Here is a 16,191-nt window from a genome sequence, read left to right as displayed (position 1 = left end):
TACCCAGCAGAAAAGGACCTGGGGGTGTTAGTTGACAGCTGCCTGAATATGAGCCAGCAGTGTGCCCAGGTGGCCAAGAAGGCCAACAGTATCCTGACCTGTATCAGGAACAGTGTGGTGAGTAGGACTAGGGAAGAAATTGTCCCCCTGTACTCAGCACTGGTGAGGCCCCACCTTGAGTACTGGGTCCAGTTTTGGGCCCATCACTACAAGAAAGATGTTGAGGTGCTGGAGCAGGTCCAGAGAAGGGCAACAAAGCTGGTTGAGGGATCTGGAGAACAAGTCTTATGAGGATTGGCTGAGGGAGCTTGGATTGTTTAGCCTAGAGAAAAGGAGGCTGAGGGGAGACCTCATAGCTCTCTACAACCACCTGAAAGGAGGTTGTAGACAGGTGGGGGTTGGTCTCTTCTCCTGAGTTACAGGTGATAGGACAAGAGGAAATGGCCTCAAGTTGCGCCAGGGGAGGTTTAGATTGGATATTAGGAAAAAATTCTTCACTGAAAGGGTTATTGAGGACTGGAACAGGCTTCCCAGGGAAGTGGTTGAGTCACCATCCCTGGAGGTATTTAAAAGATGAGTAGACATAGTGCTTAGCAATATGGTTTAGTGATGGTTTTTGTCAGTGTTAGGCTGATGGTTGGACTAGATGATCTGAAAGGTCCCTTCCAACCTAGGCAATTCTATGGTTGTGGTGAGGCACACAAAAAAAAATGCTGAAAAAATTGTTTCACTTCTCTTTTTGCAGGAATGTGAAATTAAGGAGGAAGGCAAAAAGCACTTTCTTACACTGTACAATGTACGCTTAGATCAAGCTGGTGGAGTAGATTTCCAAGCAGCAAATGCCAAATCGGGTGCTCACCTTCGAGTGAAACGTAAGCATCTTTTAAACTGAAAGTAATTAATTAAGTGAAAACAAGGTGGACAAATCTTTATACTGTATTGAACCCACAGCAATTCTTTCCAGAACAGCAACTCAAGGATTAGTTACTCAAGCCATCTTAATTTTTTAGTTGAAGAATGTCCTATATGATTTTTAACCTTGTATAGCATTTATTCATTCAGGAGAAGTGAAAATAAGGAGAGGGCCTTGAAGACTGCTTCAAGGTGCTGGTCTGGCATCATATGTTGTTATGAAATCAAAGTATTACAAGCAAAGGCTTTACTGTGTTAAAGGACCAGGTTAACCTGAGAGGACGGGATCACAGTAATATCTGGGGATAGGGTTAACAGCTTGATGGACAGGGACAGACCACACAGTTGAAGACCACTTGTTTCCCACTCCAATCCTAGCCCATGCTATTTTGGAAGACACATGCCTTATCTAGCAAGAGGAATGCCAGGCCTGGCAGGGAGACAGATGCACAGCAACTTTCCTGCTGACCTTGTTCAATTTAAAGAAACATGGTCTGCAAATAGGAAAATTTAGGTGACCAGCCCTCCCCCTAAAGTCCCAGGGTGGCCTCTTCTATTTCGGGAATTTAAAGAGCAGCAATGCGATGTCTGTCTCTCTTGAGGGAAGCCACCATGGAGATTAGTACATAAGGGCAGCAGTTCTCTCTTGGGTAGAAGTGACTAATCTGAAAATGATGTCTTCTCCTTACCAAGCTCGAGTAATTGGCTTGCTGAGACCCCTCAAGGATGTAACAGTGACAGCTGGGGAATCGGCAACCTTTGATTGCGAACTGTCTTATGAGGGAATTCCAGTAGAGTGGTTCCTGCAAGGAAAGAAGTTGGAACCCAGTGAAAAGGTAAAGAAACTAAGATTTATTTTTCCTCATGTTTCCTCCTCCCTCTTCTCTTTCAACTTTCTTCCCTTTCTTTATTTCTCATTTACTTTCCGCCAGTAGAAGCACTAAGGCACAGCAATACCATAGTGCTGCTGTGCCAAATAGTAAATCCTCACTAAATCAGATACAGCATGATTTTTTTCCCCAGAAATTCCAGTATTCTGGAATACTACAAGTATTTGTCATACAAAGAGAAACTAAGGTTCCAAAATATCAATCATTACAACAGTGATTTGGTGCCTGATTCTGTTGGAGACTCAGCCACAGGGGTACTGAATGATTTTTGCTCAGGTTAATTGTAGTTACAGTGTGAGGGTTTTGAAAGGTGCTGTCAGGAAATGCCTTTTTTTTTTCTCCTGAATGCTGAGTTGCAGTCCAATTCTGCATATAAGGGGATTAAGAGGATTCGAATTCCATTTCAGGCATTTGTTCTGGCTCTCCAGATAACTTTCTGGGCAGATTTGCTTGTCAAGCACTTCTCACTAGCTATTTTTAACCCTTCATCAAGTGCTGGCTCTTAACTCTGAGATCTGAGCAGCCTGGAATGCAGTCAGTTTAATATTTAAAGTTAATGGTAGGGGAAATACAAAAAGAAACATAAAGAAATACATTAAGAAGCATAAAATATAAATGGATATCACTGGTTTTAAGACTTCTTTTTCACGTATTTGGCATTAGGGAAATAATGCAAATGGAAATACAAATTGGTAACCTCAGGCTAAGCAAACTTTCAAGGCATTACATTTCCTAGCAAAGCTTCAGAACCTGTGATAATGCTGCTAATAATACTTCGGTAAAGGTCTTTTTCTTTCAAGTAGAATTTTTAACATATTTTCAGGTTTTACTAGATCTTTCTGAGCTTCACCAAATTTGCCTAAATCAAAAGTATTTCATAAAAAAGTAAATAAATATAGAAATATGAAATGGAAAACCAATTATGGCAATAAGTGACCCTATTACAGTATTTAAGGACAGATAAACAAAAATGAAACTCAGCAGATGAGACATGTAATAAATCAAAGTAATTGCTTCTGAGTCTAGGAATGAAAATGTGGAAAGCTAATTATAAGTTCAGAGGCTTGATAGTTGTTACTGCCTGGCAAGAAAAATATGTTCAATATTCTGTATGATAGACCATTATTTTGTTCTTATCTGTCTGACCTATCATTTTAATTAGAAGCTTGTTTTTCCCCTTTATTTTTCTAAACCAGTATCTACTACTTGATCACATACTTCTCTGAAAATAAATAAATAGAATTCTTTAAAAGCTGTGTTAAAATTTATGGCATGCATGAGTATCAGTCCTCCTAATGGCTGCAATGGAGGATGCATCCTTGAATCCCCCAGGTCTGCTCCTAGAGAAAGGGATGTTTGTGTAGGAGTACCCCAATCTAAACTCATGATTGCAAAGTAGTTTCAGCAATAGAGCAACATGGAAATGGTTTTTTTAGGCAAAACTTTTTACCAAAATTAATAATAGAAACTCAAACTGGCATTGATAAAAGAATGTATGAGGGGGGTGCCAACCTTTTTATGTCTCTCTAAAAGTTTTTACTTTAGATGTATCCAGGATTAATACCAACTTTTTCACATAAATTTACTTATTTTGGTATTTATTATTACTTGTTCAAAATAAAGACGATTTCAAGTCGGCCTCATTTTGAACTTTGATAGTAGACTCACGTTTTCTATACAAGGACACAAATACCTTAAAGCATGGGGAAACTTAAAATTACAATTTCTTGCAAGTGAAAGGACAAAACAGAAATTATTCTCAAAATCCTCAAAGCATTTGCATCTTGAGCTGTATCTAGTATATACAAAAGGAAATTATCGAAATTTCATATAAATATCCGAACTTCACAGATAACAACAAATAGCAAGCTATTTCATTACATATTTTTAAAATGTTTGTTGTACATACTTACAAAGGGGGTTTTTTATGTACTTTTTAAGGTCATGATACGTGCTGAAGGGAGAGTTCACACACTTATTCTTAGAGATGTCAAGTTAACAGATGCGGGAGAGGTATCACTGACAGCAAAAGATTTCAGAACCCAAGCAAATCTTTTTGTGAAAGGTAAGTCAGTCATTTTAATTATACCATAATCAGTGTTCAAGGTCCACTCATGATTCCCCTGGAATAGGAAGTTAATTTACACTATATATATCAAATCAGTAGGATCATACATACAGTATTGAACTTTATGCTTTACAGAAGAGATGAGAAAAAGGGGGAAATACTGGAAACGTGTCATACGTGGGAGATGAATCAGTTCATTAGGATTTCCAGCACTTCATTGCAGAGTTGAACATTCACTTGGCCTGACCCACAAATACTGGCCTTTATGGCTCCCAATGGCCTTTTTCTGTTCTTTGGAGTATCAGGAAACCTGTGAGAGCACAACTACAGCATCAGTCAAGTGACATAACATTGACTGTTACTCACTTGTACTGCTTGCAAGTTGTGTATGGCTAAGTAAAAAACTGCACACACTTTTAACTAATTTAGTAATTCAAGGAAAAATAAAAAAAAATCATTCCTTGAGTTCAGAGTATAACTTCAGAGTCGCTAAGATCACGTGGGTATAGTTCGGCTAAAGAAACTGAGTTGCAAGGCTTTGTGATGTTTTGTGATGTAAAAAACCCATGGATAAGAATATCATTCAGTTCAATTTTATAGTAGGCTGAAAATGAGGAAATTAGCTGCATTGACTGAACATGTCTGGGCATTAAAAATGAAAATTTAAAAAACCCACTTCATCAGAGACATCTAAGAGCCTTTTTGATAAGTCAATCAAGGAAAATTAGTAAATGGTATGAGACAGTTCTACACTAGTGTAGGCATGGCTATAATTTAGATCTTTTCCATCAAAAATCTATCTTTCTCTTTTAGAACCTCCAGTTGAATTTACTAAACCACTTGAGGACCAGACTGTTGAAGAGGAGGCCACTGCAATACTGGAATGTGAAGTTTCCAGGGAAAATGCAAAAGTTAAATGGTTCAAAAATGGAGAAGAAATTCACAAAACAAAGAAGTATGATATCATTTCTGATGGCAGGGTCAGAAAACTCATTATCCATGGCTGCACATTGGATGATGCTAAAACATATACCTGTGATGCTAAGGACTTCAAGACATCATGTTTTCTCAATGTAGAACGTGAGTCATTTACAAATTTCTGCAAAATGTCTAAGTGCTATAAATGCTATGTACTAGTGTCTACGATTGGCAATATTATCAGTGTCAGCAGTTTATTCTTCTCTACCAGAGACTTTCCTCTACTGAATTTTTTCTTTTCTCTTATAGCCATTCGTGTTGAGTTCCTGAAACCCCTAACTGACCTTGAAGTTAAAGAAAAAGAATCTGCTCGATTTGAATGTGAAATTTCTCGTCCAGGTGTAAAGGTCAATAATAATATTTTTTAATCTGAGTAACTCCTTCAACTAGTGCTTTTTTTAAATTGATGACTTATTTTGTCGTTACAAAAGAACACAAAACTGAAATCTATGATGAGTGTGTTAATAACCTTATTGATTTGTTCTAAAACAGGTGAAGTGGTTTAAGGATGGCATTGAAATTAGAAAAGGCAAAAAGTATGACATCATTTCCAAAGGTGCAGAACACATTCTTGTTGTCAGTAAATGTATCTTCGACGATGAAGCTGAATATGCCTGTGAAGCAAAAACAGCTCGAACTTCAGGCCTACTTACAGTGTTAGGTAAACACGTTTTTTTAGAATCTAATCTGTAACAAGAGAAAATGTTTTTTTTGATGAAAGGCTTTAATCATCTTTCTAAATTCTTGTTGCAGAGGAAGAGGCTGTTTTCACAAAAAATCTTCCTGATCTTGAAGTAAATGAAAATGACACTGTAAAATTGATCTGTGAAGTTTCAAAGCCTAATGCTGAAGTTACTTGGTTTAAAGGAGATGAAGAAGTGCCTGATGGTGGTAGATTTGAACACATTTCTGAGGGCCGGAAGAGAATTCTTCTCATACGTAATGCTCATCCTGAAGATGCTAGCAAATATACTTGCAAGCTCCGAAGCTCTAGTACAACGGGCAAACTTACTGTACATGGTAAGAGAGTTACTCGGGTGGCCTTTTTTTTCTGGAAAAAAAAAAATAAATCAATAAGAATACACAACTTGGTTTATTCTCTTCATAAGTAAAAAATAAAATAAAAATGTATATATCTACAAAAATGTTTTCTTTCAGAACTTGCAGCAGAATTTCTTACCAGACCACAAAATCTTGAGGTGCTTGAAGGAGACAAAGCTGAATTTGTCTGCTCAGTATCAAAAGAGGCAATTACAGTACAGTGGCTGAGGGGTGACATAGTCTTGGAGCCTGGTGATAAGTATGACATCATTTCAGATGGCAAAAAGAGAACACTTGTGGTTAAAGACTCTATTCTAGGAGATGCAGGAAAGTATACTGTCATGGTTGGTGAAGCTAAAGCTACAGCACGCTTAACAGTGATTGGTAAGTTTTATTTTATTAACATGCAGGTGCACATTTTGTTCTTGCACATTCCTTATACCACATGATGTCCCATTTCTTCTATTTTCTCAATTTCAGAAAAACTCAGGATTATAACTCCCCTTAAGGACCAAGAAGTTAATGAAGGTCAAGAAATTATCTTCAACTGTGAAGTCAATAAAGAAGGTGCCAAAGAGAAGTGGTACAAAAATGATGAGGCAATATTTGATAGTGCAAAATACATTATTGTCCAGAAGGATTTAGTTTACACTCTCAGAGTCAGAGATGCACAGTTGAAAGATCAAGCTACCTACACCATCTCACTGTCAAACCAAAGAGGCGAACACGTCAAAAGTTCTGCTGCCTTAACAGTATTAGGTAAATAACTTGCACTGTATTAAAATTAGTTCATTGTCTTACATTCAATTTCGCATCGAGATCATAAGGATGTGAATTAAGCTGTTTGAGTGTTTTTGTCTTAACAGAGGAGGATCTCAGAATTGTTGAGCCCCTTGAAGACATTGAGACTATGGAAAAGAAAACTGTCACATTCTGGTGCAAAGTAAATCGCCTTAATGCAACCCTCAAATGGACAAAGAATGGTGAAGAGATCACATTCAACAAGCGCATTTTGTACAAAATTGATAAATACAAACACTCACTCATCATTAAAGACTGTGGGTTTATAGATGAAGGTGAATACACTGTTACTGCTGGACAAGACAAATCTGTTGCAGAGCTTCTCATCACAGAAGCACCGGCAGACTTCATTGAACATCTCCGGGACCAGACCGTCACTGAATTTGATGATGCTGTCTTTACGTGTCAGCTTTCCAAAGAGAAAGCCAGTGTAAGATGGTACAGAAATGGAAGAGAAATCAAAGAAGGCAAAAAGTATGTATATTTTATTATGCTTGTTAATATACTAAACATGCTTGCTTTACTTTTTTGCGTTGTCCAGAAACTAAAATACTGATTGCTTTTCTCCCCCATAAAGGTATCAGTTTGAAAAGGATGGAAATCTGCATAGATTAATCATAAAAGACTGCAGACTAGATGATGAGTGTGAATATTCCTGTGGAGTGGATGACAGGAAATCAAGGGCAAGACTTTTTGTTGAAGGTATGAGTAAAATTGAATGGGATTTATTTCTTCATTATTTAGTAATAACAAAAGCAATACACAAGTAACACCAAATGAATGGACATTTATTTCAGAAATACCTGTTGAGATCATCCGACCACCACAAGATATTTATGAAGCTCCTGGTGCAGATGTCATCTTCATGGCTGAGTTGAACAAAGATGGTGTAGAGGTCAAATGGTTGAGGAACAACATGATTATTGTCCAGGGTGACAAACATCAGATGATGAGTGAAGGAAAGGTCCACAGGCTGCAGGTGTGCGAGATAAAGCCTCGTGACCAAGGGGAGTACAGATTTATTGCCAAAGATAAGGAAGCTAGAGCTAAGCTTGAATTAGCTGGTAAGTTGCTTGCTTTGTGTTTCTTTTATAAAATCTTAGATTAGTGAATTAGCTATTTAACTCCATTGATTTTTGTTCTTTCAAAGAGTTGAATTAAAATGAATACATAAGCAGGCTGAGGAAGATGCATCTGTTAAACTGTATGAATTACAACTTAGGCAAAAAACATTTTTTTTAATTATACCGTGCTGATTCAACTGTTGAGGAAAATATAGGTCACTTTCCAGTGCCTATACCAAAGAGCATGAATTGAGCTTAAAGGACACAGAACCTTTTCATTGGGTCACTGCAGATCTGAAACATGAGAAATATTTGGCCTACTCATTTCAGTCATATAAGACATTTAATTCCTAATTGTCTATTTTACAGGATCAGACCAATAAAACGCGTTAAATTGATGCTCAAAAAACAACTCCCTCTTCCTTGGTTTTATAGGAGGACACACTACATACCAACCAGCCTTTCTCTGGAACAATCCAATGAATATATGAAGGATTTGCTTAGAATTGACACAACAGCTCCTTTTACTTTTCTATGTTAGCTTATTTGCAGACTACACAAATGTATGATATTTTTTTAATATGTAAGTACTTACTTGTCACATTGATCTTCCTTAGCTGCACCTAGAATCAAGACTGGTGATCAAAACCTTGTGGTTGATGTTGGGAAGCCTTTAACGATGACTGTTCCATATGATGCCTATCCAAGAGCAGAAGCTGAGTGGTTGAAAGAGGAGGAAAGTCTGCCCACAACAACTGTTGATACAACAGCTGACTGCAGCACCTTCAAAATTTATGAAGCAAAGAAATCAGATAAGGGAAGATACAAGGTTATCCTTCGAAACAAACATGGCCAGGCAGAAGCATTCATCAATGTAGAGGTCATTGGTAAGTACTCCCATCATTAAAACCTTGCTTACGTTTATTTAAGCCACGGGGGGGGGGGGGGGGGGGCAGGGCGAGGGAGGAGGGGAGAAAGAAAAAAAAGAAAAAGATGCAATGCCTGAAAATATTGTCCTATGTTTGTTAGATGTTCCGGGTCCAGTTAGAAACTTGGAAGTCACTGAAACTTATGATGGTGAAGTTGGCCTCGCCTGGCAAGAACCAGAAAGTGATGGTGGAAGTAAAATAATAGGCTACGTTATTGAAAGACGTGATATCAAGCGTAAAACCTGGATTATGGTCACTGATCGTGCTGAAAATTGTGAATACAGTGTTACTGGACTTCAAAAAGGAGGAGTTGAGTACCTCTTCCGTGTTAGTGCACGGAACAGAGTGGGCACCGGTGAGCCAGTGGAAACAGAGAGACCTGTGGAAGCTAAGAGCAAATTTGGTGAGCAGAAGTTATGAAAAAGTCAGTGTTTGATGACAGTGTAAAAAAAGCAGTACAAACTCTAAGCATAGGTAAAAACCACATACCTTGTTTTTCCTTTTTCTCCCCAAAATAAAATGCAGAAGTTCCTGGTCCTCCTCAAAATGTAGAAGTTACTGATGTGAACAGGTTTGGAGCTACACTTACCTGGGAACCACCTGAGTATGATGGAGGATCTCCAATTACTGGCTACGTTATTGAACTGCGTAACAGAGCTTCCATCAAATGGGAGCCAACTATGACTACTGGAGCTGATGAACTGTCAGCTGTCCTGACTGATGTTGTGGAAAATGAAGAATATTTCTTCAGAGTAAGAGCTCAAAACATGGTTGGAGTTGGCAAACCAAGTCCTGCTACACGTGCAGTAAAAATTATGGACCCAATCGGTAAGTGTGCAGGCACTGATTGTGATTACATTATGACACAGGGACATTTTGGCTGTTTATGTATTACGTGTGCAGGAAAGTTCAATTGAGAAACACGCGTGCTGCAAATACCACATACAGTTAGATTTTTTTCCTACTTCTGTCCTTCAAACATACCAGAAATACCTTGCTACCATTTGGTTCAGTAAGAACTCCAAATACTTTTGCTCTGAAATTAGGATTCGACCTCAATTTCTAAAAAATGGTTTAGAAAAAACTATGCAAAGGCTGTAAAAAGAGTACTTTAAGGTATAGACAGCTGATAGGCAGAACCACACTCCTTTATCAGTTGCAAAAATGCATTTCTCTCAAATTATTTTCAGAGAGACCAAGTCCTCCCATTAACCTTGATCATTCAAATCAAACTAAGTCATCAGTGCAGCTGACATGGGAACCTCCTCTCAAAGATGGAGGAAGTCCAGTCTTGGGCTATATTGTTGAAAAGCAAGAAGAAGGAACAGACAAGTGGATTCGCTGTAACCCCAAACTGGTACCTGCTCTTACTTTTAAGGTAAGATGTTCTGTTCACCAACAAAGTTCTCAAAATGTGTAGATCATCTTTAATATGAGTAAAAATACAATTATTCGTGCTTTTTAGGTAACTGGATTGAAACCAGGATCCAGTTATTACTACAGAGTCTCAGCAGAAAATGCAGCTGGTGTGTCTGACCCAGCGGAGGCTATTGGGCCATTAACTGCAGATGATACTTTTGGTAAGCCATATACTATTTCTTAAAGATAATTAATCAGATAAGACACAGAATTAAAGTGCATCTTGTGGGTAATATGTATATTTTTCACCAGATAACTGTGATGCCAACTAGTATAAAGAGCCTTAGACCTTTGAGATTCTGAGCTATTTCTCTATTAGATAGAGACCTATTAGGCTGCCTGAAGAGCAAGACATGAGCTTTCATCTCCTGACCTGGCTTTGTGGAAGGTGGGAGGTAGCAGAAGGAGAGAAAGGCAGAGAAGATAAAAAAATACAAAGTTTTTATATTAATGGGCAAATTAGATCTCCTACTGGATAATGCTAAGCTGCCTTATCATCTCACATATTTCTAAAAAATGTTTAGCCAGGAGAGGTAGGGAGTGATAAGCCACAGCTAGGCCTAGAGAGCTCCAACCTTCAGACCGAGATACAGTCAGAATCAGCCTCTCAACAGAGCTATCATTAGCCATATTCAGAACGTCTGAAGATATTTCATCAAATCCATTTTTGTCTTTTTTCCAGTTGGACCTACAATGGACCTAAGTGCATTTAAAGATGGGCTGGAGGTTATTGTTCCAGAGCCAATCAAGATCCGTGTTCCTATCACTGGCTACCCTGTGCCAACTGCCACATGGTCTTTTGGTGATCAAGTCTTAGAAGAGGGAGATCGTGTAACAATGAAGACCACAGCCTCCTTTGCAGAACTTGTAATCACTCCAAGTGAACGTCCAGATAAGGGAATTTATTCCTTAACGTTAGAAAACCCTGTGTCATCTGTTTCAGGAGAAATTGATGTTAATGTCATTGGTAAGTGCACCAATATATTGGTGTATATATTCCAGCAATAACATACCATGTTTGTCTATCTGAAATCTAATTAGGTTAATAATGTGAAATCACACAACTTTCAGTAAACCAAGTATATTAAAATATAACTAAAATTTAGAAATCCATCCTCAAAAAACCCCCTATTTTTCTGGTGTTAATTATTCAACTTTACTGCTTAAGGAAGAATGACTAAGAAGAGTAAGTCTTCTGGCAGATAGATTGCGTAGAGATCATCTGTCAAACTCTGATTGCAAAATAATTAATACAATTTCTGTGATTTCTAGCTTGTCCAAGTGCACCAAGAGAACTTAAAGTTTTAGATGTAATCAAGAACACAGTACAGCTGTCATGGGAACCTCCAGAAGATGATGGTGGAAGCCCAGTTACTGGCTATATAATTGAAAAGCGTGAAGTAAGCCGGAAAACATGGAACAAAGTAAGTTCATTCTTTCTAATTTCAATTTCTATTTGCTCTATTGTTTCTACATGTGCTACAGAATTTTGTATCTAGTTTTGGTAATTGCTCTTTGGAAATAAATTTTAGAAACACATTGGAGCTTTCCTTCTCTTTAGGTTATGGACCATGTTGTTGACCAAGAGTTCACTGTACCTGACCTTATCCAAGGAAAAGAATATCTATTTAGAGTTTCTGCATGCAATAAATGTGGCCCAGGAGAACCAGCATATATTGATGAACCTGTAAATATGTCAGCACCAGCAAGTGAGTCAACTGTTTCACATTGTTGCTGATTTCCTGTTTCTGAAATCTTGCTGATTTTTTTTCAAAATTAACACGTAAAAAAAAATCTTCCTTAGGCTAGTTTCTAAGACCCCATATATTTTTAATTTTTAATAGCGGTGCCCGATCCACCGGAGAATGTTAAATGGAGAAATCCAACATCAAAAGGAATCTTCCTAACATGGGAGCCCCCCAAATATGATGGTGGTGCCCGCATTAAGGGTTATCTGGTAGAAAAATCCCAACGTGGCACAGACAAGTGGGAGATATGCGGGGAGCCTGTTGTTGAAACAAAGTAAGTAAATTAAAATCAGAAAGTATATCCTTTCAACTAACAGAGCCATCCTCACCACCTTAAATATCTGGATTATTTTTTTGACAAACAGAATGGAAGTAACAAAGCTCAAGGAAGGGGAATGGTATGCATATCGGGTTAAGGCTTTGAACAGAATAGGAGCTAGCAAGCCAAGCAAGCCAACAGATGATATTCAGGCCATTGATGCAAAAGGTAATTACTTCAATCATTGAATTACAATAGCTACTTTATTTTTACCAGTCTCTGAAATACTGTTTCTATAATAATGTTTTCATTCTCTCCTGAATCAGAGGCTCCAGAAATTTTCTTAGATGTGAAGCTTCTTGCTGGACTTACTGTGAAAGCTGGAACTAAAATTGAGCTACCAGCTAAAGTAACTGGAAAGCCTGAGCCCCAGATTACTTGGACCAAGGCTGACAAAATTTTGAGACCTGACAACAGAATCACCATTGAAACCAAACCTAATCATTCTACAGTCACTATTACAGACAGCAAGAGGAGTGACAGTGGAACCTATATTATAGAAGCTGTAAATTCCAGTGGACGTGCTACTGCTGTTGTTGAAGTTAATGTTCTTGGTATGTGTGTATTTTATGTTGTTTATAAAAATCATTACTAATGTACTGGTGTATGCAAGCAGAAGATTAACATTCACATCTTGTCTTCTACAGATAAACCTGGTCCACCAGCTGCATTTGATGTATCAGAAATCACAAATGAATCCTGCCTTCTGACGTGGAATCCTCCACGAGATGATGGGGGTTCTAAAATTACAAACTATGTCCTTGAGAAAAGAGCTACAGACAGTGAAATATGGCACAAGTTGTCATCAACTATTAAGGATACAAAATTCAGAGCTACCAATTTAACTCCTCATAAAGAATATGTGTTCCGAGTCAGTGCTGAGAACATGTATGGTATTGGGGAGCCAGCACTGTGTGAACCCATCATTGCAAAATATTCATTTGGTTAGTTAATTAATGTTAAATTTTTACAATATTTTAACAGGAAAAAAACCCCAAACATGTGTGTGATGGTTTTCTTTTTTTTAAATTTATTAATTTACACAGATCCACCAGGCCCTCCAACAGGTCTCAAGCCTACAGAGGTCACTAAAGATTCAGTCACCTTAACATGGAATGAACCAGATGAAGATGGTGGCAGCCCCATAACTGGATACTGGGTTGAAAGATACGATCCTGAGCAAGATAAATGGATAAAATGCAATAAAATGCCAGTGAAAGATACCACATTCAAGTAAGACTGTAGTCAGTTTAGTCTGAAGTAGGTCACAGAGACATAAAAATGTAACAGCAGGCTTTTAAACAAGCGTTGTTCTTACTGGTTTTCCCTGTTTCTGTAAGTTTAGATTCAACTAACATCTGGTGGCATACTTTTTCAATAAGTAGTTCTAAAGAAGAGCATCTTTACAGAAGAGTGAATCATCTCTTTTTTTTTAAATAGAATCATAAAATAGTTTGGGTTGGAAGGAACCTTTGAAGGTCATCTAGTCCAATTTCCCGTGCAATGAGCTGGGACATCTTCAACTAGATCTGGTTGCTCAGAGCCCCGCCCAACCTGATCTCAAATGTTTACAGGGATGGGGCATCTACCACCTCTCTGGACAACCTGTTCCATTGTTTCACCACCCTCATTGTAAAGAATTTCTTCCTTATAACTAGTCTAAATTTTCCCTTTAAGTTTAAAGCCATTACCCTTTGTCCTATCGCAACAGGCCCTGTTAAAAAGTTTTGACGTGGGGTCTCACCAGAGTGGAGTAGAACATTATGTTTAATAATTTCAGTGATATGTGACTCTCCATAGGACATTCTAAAATAGCAGACATAGCCATCTCAAGTATCAGCTTGCCAAAACCCTGGGTTTGTTTTTTTTTTCTGATACTCATATCAACTAACAACCATGGAACATGCAAAAATGTAAGATGGCTCTCAAAACATTGGTTTCTTTGTCATGGTGCACCATTTTACTGTTGACAATATACCTACTTTGAATGTTCACCATTTCATAAAACATCATTAGGAGTAATTCGGGTATTTTCAGATTTTACCAAGTACTGAGAGTGGAAAGAATAATGTTTTAGGCATGAGTTAACGTGTAGATTTGGTTTAATCAAACATCATTTTTATTTCCAGAGTTAAAGGTCTTACAAATAAGAAGAAATATAAGTTCCGTGTCTTGGCAGAGAATCTTGCAGGACCTGGAAAACCAAGCAAGGAAACAGAGCCAATCTTAGTGAAAGACCCAATTGGTATAATAAACACATTTTTAATGGTTTAATTTAACAACAACAAAAAATCTCTTTGTTTTCAATCACGTAATTAATACTGGACTCCTCTCTAGATCCACCATGGCCTCCTGGAAAGCCAACTGTGAAAGATGTTGGCAAGACGTCATTATTCCTGAACTGGACAAAGCCAGAACATGACGGAGGGGCAAAGATCGAATCTTACGTCATTGAATTGCTAAAGACCGGAACAGATGAGTGGGTGAGAGTGGCTGAAGGAGTTCCCACAACTGAACACTTCCTCAAAGGGCTTATGGAGAAACAAGAATATTCATTCCGTGTAAGAGCTGTGAACAAGGCTGGTGAGAGTGAGCCCAGTGAACCCAGTGACCCTGTGCTGTGCAAGGAGAGGCTCTGTAAGTATTTTTCCAGAACGTGCTGCTACTGCAAATACATGGTCTTTGTCTTTAAAAGCCCTGTGTCTGCCTGTCTCTGTAGGTACCAAGTGAACTCTTGGAAGGCTTATTAAATATTAGAATCTCCCCTGCTTCAGCTAAGAAAATACGAAGTTTTAATAGTTTTCATGTATTCCCTGTCTTCCAAGATCTTTGATGGGAAATAAGCTAACTTGTTTTACCTTCTTTTTCTGTTTTACAGATCCACCTTCACCACCTCGGTGGCTTGAGGTTATTAATATTACTAAAAACACAGCAGATCTTAAATGGACAGTACCAGAAAAAGATGGGGGTTCCCCAATTACCAACTACATTGTAGAAAAGAGAGATGTAAGGCGAAAAGGCTGGCAGACAGTTGATACAACAGTGAAAGATACCAAGTACACAGTGAGCCCACTGACTGAAGGCTCATTGTATGTGTTCCGTGTGGCTGCTGAAAATGCCATTGGACAGAGTGACTATTGTGAAATTGAAGATTCAGTACTTGCTAAAGATACTTTCAGTAAGTTTCAGATTTGCTTACTGAGTGATCAGTAGAAACAGCTCAAGTGTGATGGATTCCTATTCTTCTAATGTGTGTATTTTTTTCTTTAGCAACCCCTGGGCCTCCATATGCTCTTACAATAGTTGAAGTGACAAAAGGCCATGTTGATTTGAAATGGGAACCACCTAAGAATGATGGTGGCAGACCTATTCAAAGGTAAAGTGATTTTAAGTTTGTTTAGTGTTTCTTGTAGATAGAGATCTTTTAATGAATGAAGGCTTTTCTCTCAAAATGTTTAAATTTTAAATGAACACATTTTATATGAAAAAGAGGTAGATGGATATAAGGATGTAAAATCAGATTAAATTGAACCGTGTATAAAATTTAAAAAAAAAATGCAACCATATCTCCAGTTCCTCCAGAGCTGTAGCCACCTAGACCCATCTACCAAGTAATATTATTATATTTTCCTTCTGCTGTAGTTCCTCATTCAAGCTGTATACACTCAGCTAAAGTGAAGCCTCATCTCTGTTCTGTGAATTCTCTTCTTTATTACATTTTTCAAAGAGACTGTTTTACTCCTTTGGGTTGCTTCTAACATCCTTTTCTTTGGTTCCTAAAGTATCTGTCCTCTGAAATTCACCTTGAATGCCAATTAGATTTTTTTCTGCTTTATATTTTCGCACTTCCTCTCTTTCCCACTCACAGTAAACATATCTTAAACTGACAACTACAGAGATCTGCCTGAAGCAACATAAGTCATTTAATTCGCATTACTTTCCCATAGCCTATCGTAGGCAGAATTTTGACAGCTGAGTAACTCAGATAATATGTACAAATATTCTCAGTGGACTAACCACTG

At 38.0% G+C, this 16,191-nt stretch overlaps 1 protein-coding gene across 1 annotated transcript in view; it reads left to right on the top strand.

Moving 5' to 3' along the window:
* Positions 1-16,191, top strand: part of TTN (titin) — a 249,978-nt gene that overhangs the window by 155,964 nt on the left and 77,823 nt on the right. Inside the window, exons 191-219 of the mRNA XM_074144859.1 lie at positions 746-872; positions 1,606-1,748; positions 3,744-3,867; positions 4,684-4,950; positions 5,098-5,195; positions 5,341-5,509; positions 5,602-5,868; positions 6,007-6,273; positions 6,370-6,648; positions 6,756-7,164; positions 7,268-7,392; positions 7,488-7,754; positions 8,372-8,641; positions 8,784-9,086; positions 9,209-9,511; positions 9,874-10,061; positions 10,149-10,263; positions 10,785-11,069; positions 11,375-11,526; positions 11,664-11,811; positions 11,947-12,124; positions 12,216-12,337; positions 12,436-12,723; positions 12,817-13,113; positions 13,216-13,402; positions 14,299-14,414; positions 14,507-14,806; positions 15,048-15,347; positions 15,440-15,545. Coding sequence (XP_074000960.1) covers positions 746-872; positions 1,606-1,748; positions 3,744-3,867; positions 4,684-4,950; positions 5,098-5,195; positions 5,341-5,509; positions 5,602-5,868; positions 6,007-6,273; positions 6,370-6,648; positions 6,756-7,164; positions 7,268-7,392; positions 7,488-7,754; positions 8,372-8,641; positions 8,784-9,086; positions 9,209-9,511; positions 9,874-10,061; positions 10,149-10,263; positions 10,785-11,069; positions 11,375-11,526; positions 11,664-11,811; positions 11,947-12,124; positions 12,216-12,337; positions 12,436-12,723; positions 12,817-13,113; positions 13,216-13,402; positions 14,299-14,414; positions 14,507-14,806; positions 15,048-15,347; positions 15,440-15,545 — 6,200 coding nt within the window. The remainder of the gene's footprint in view (positions 1-745; positions 873-1,605; positions 1,749-3,743; positions 3,868-4,683; positions 4,951-5,097; positions 5,196-5,340; positions 5,510-5,601; positions 5,869-6,006; positions 6,274-6,369; positions 6,649-6,755; positions 7,165-7,267; positions 7,393-7,487; positions 7,755-8,371; positions 8,642-8,783; positions 9,087-9,208; positions 9,512-9,873; positions 10,062-10,148; positions 10,264-10,784; positions 11,070-11,374; positions 11,527-11,663; positions 11,812-11,946; positions 12,125-12,215; positions 12,338-12,435; positions 12,724-12,816; positions 13,114-13,215; positions 13,403-14,298; positions 14,415-14,506; positions 14,807-15,047; positions 15,348-15,439; positions 15,546-16,191) is intronic.

This window comes from Numenius arquata, chromosome 3 (genome assembly GCF_964106895.1).
Source record: "Numenius arquata chromosome 3, bNumArq3.hap1.1, whole genome shotgun sequence".
NCBI classification, from domain to species: domain Eukaryota; kingdom Metazoa; phylum Chordata; class Aves; order Charadriiformes; family Scolopacidae; genus Numenius; species Numenius arquata.
Note: the sequence above shows the minus strand (reverse complement) of the source record. Positions and strands in the feature narration are given on the sequence as shown.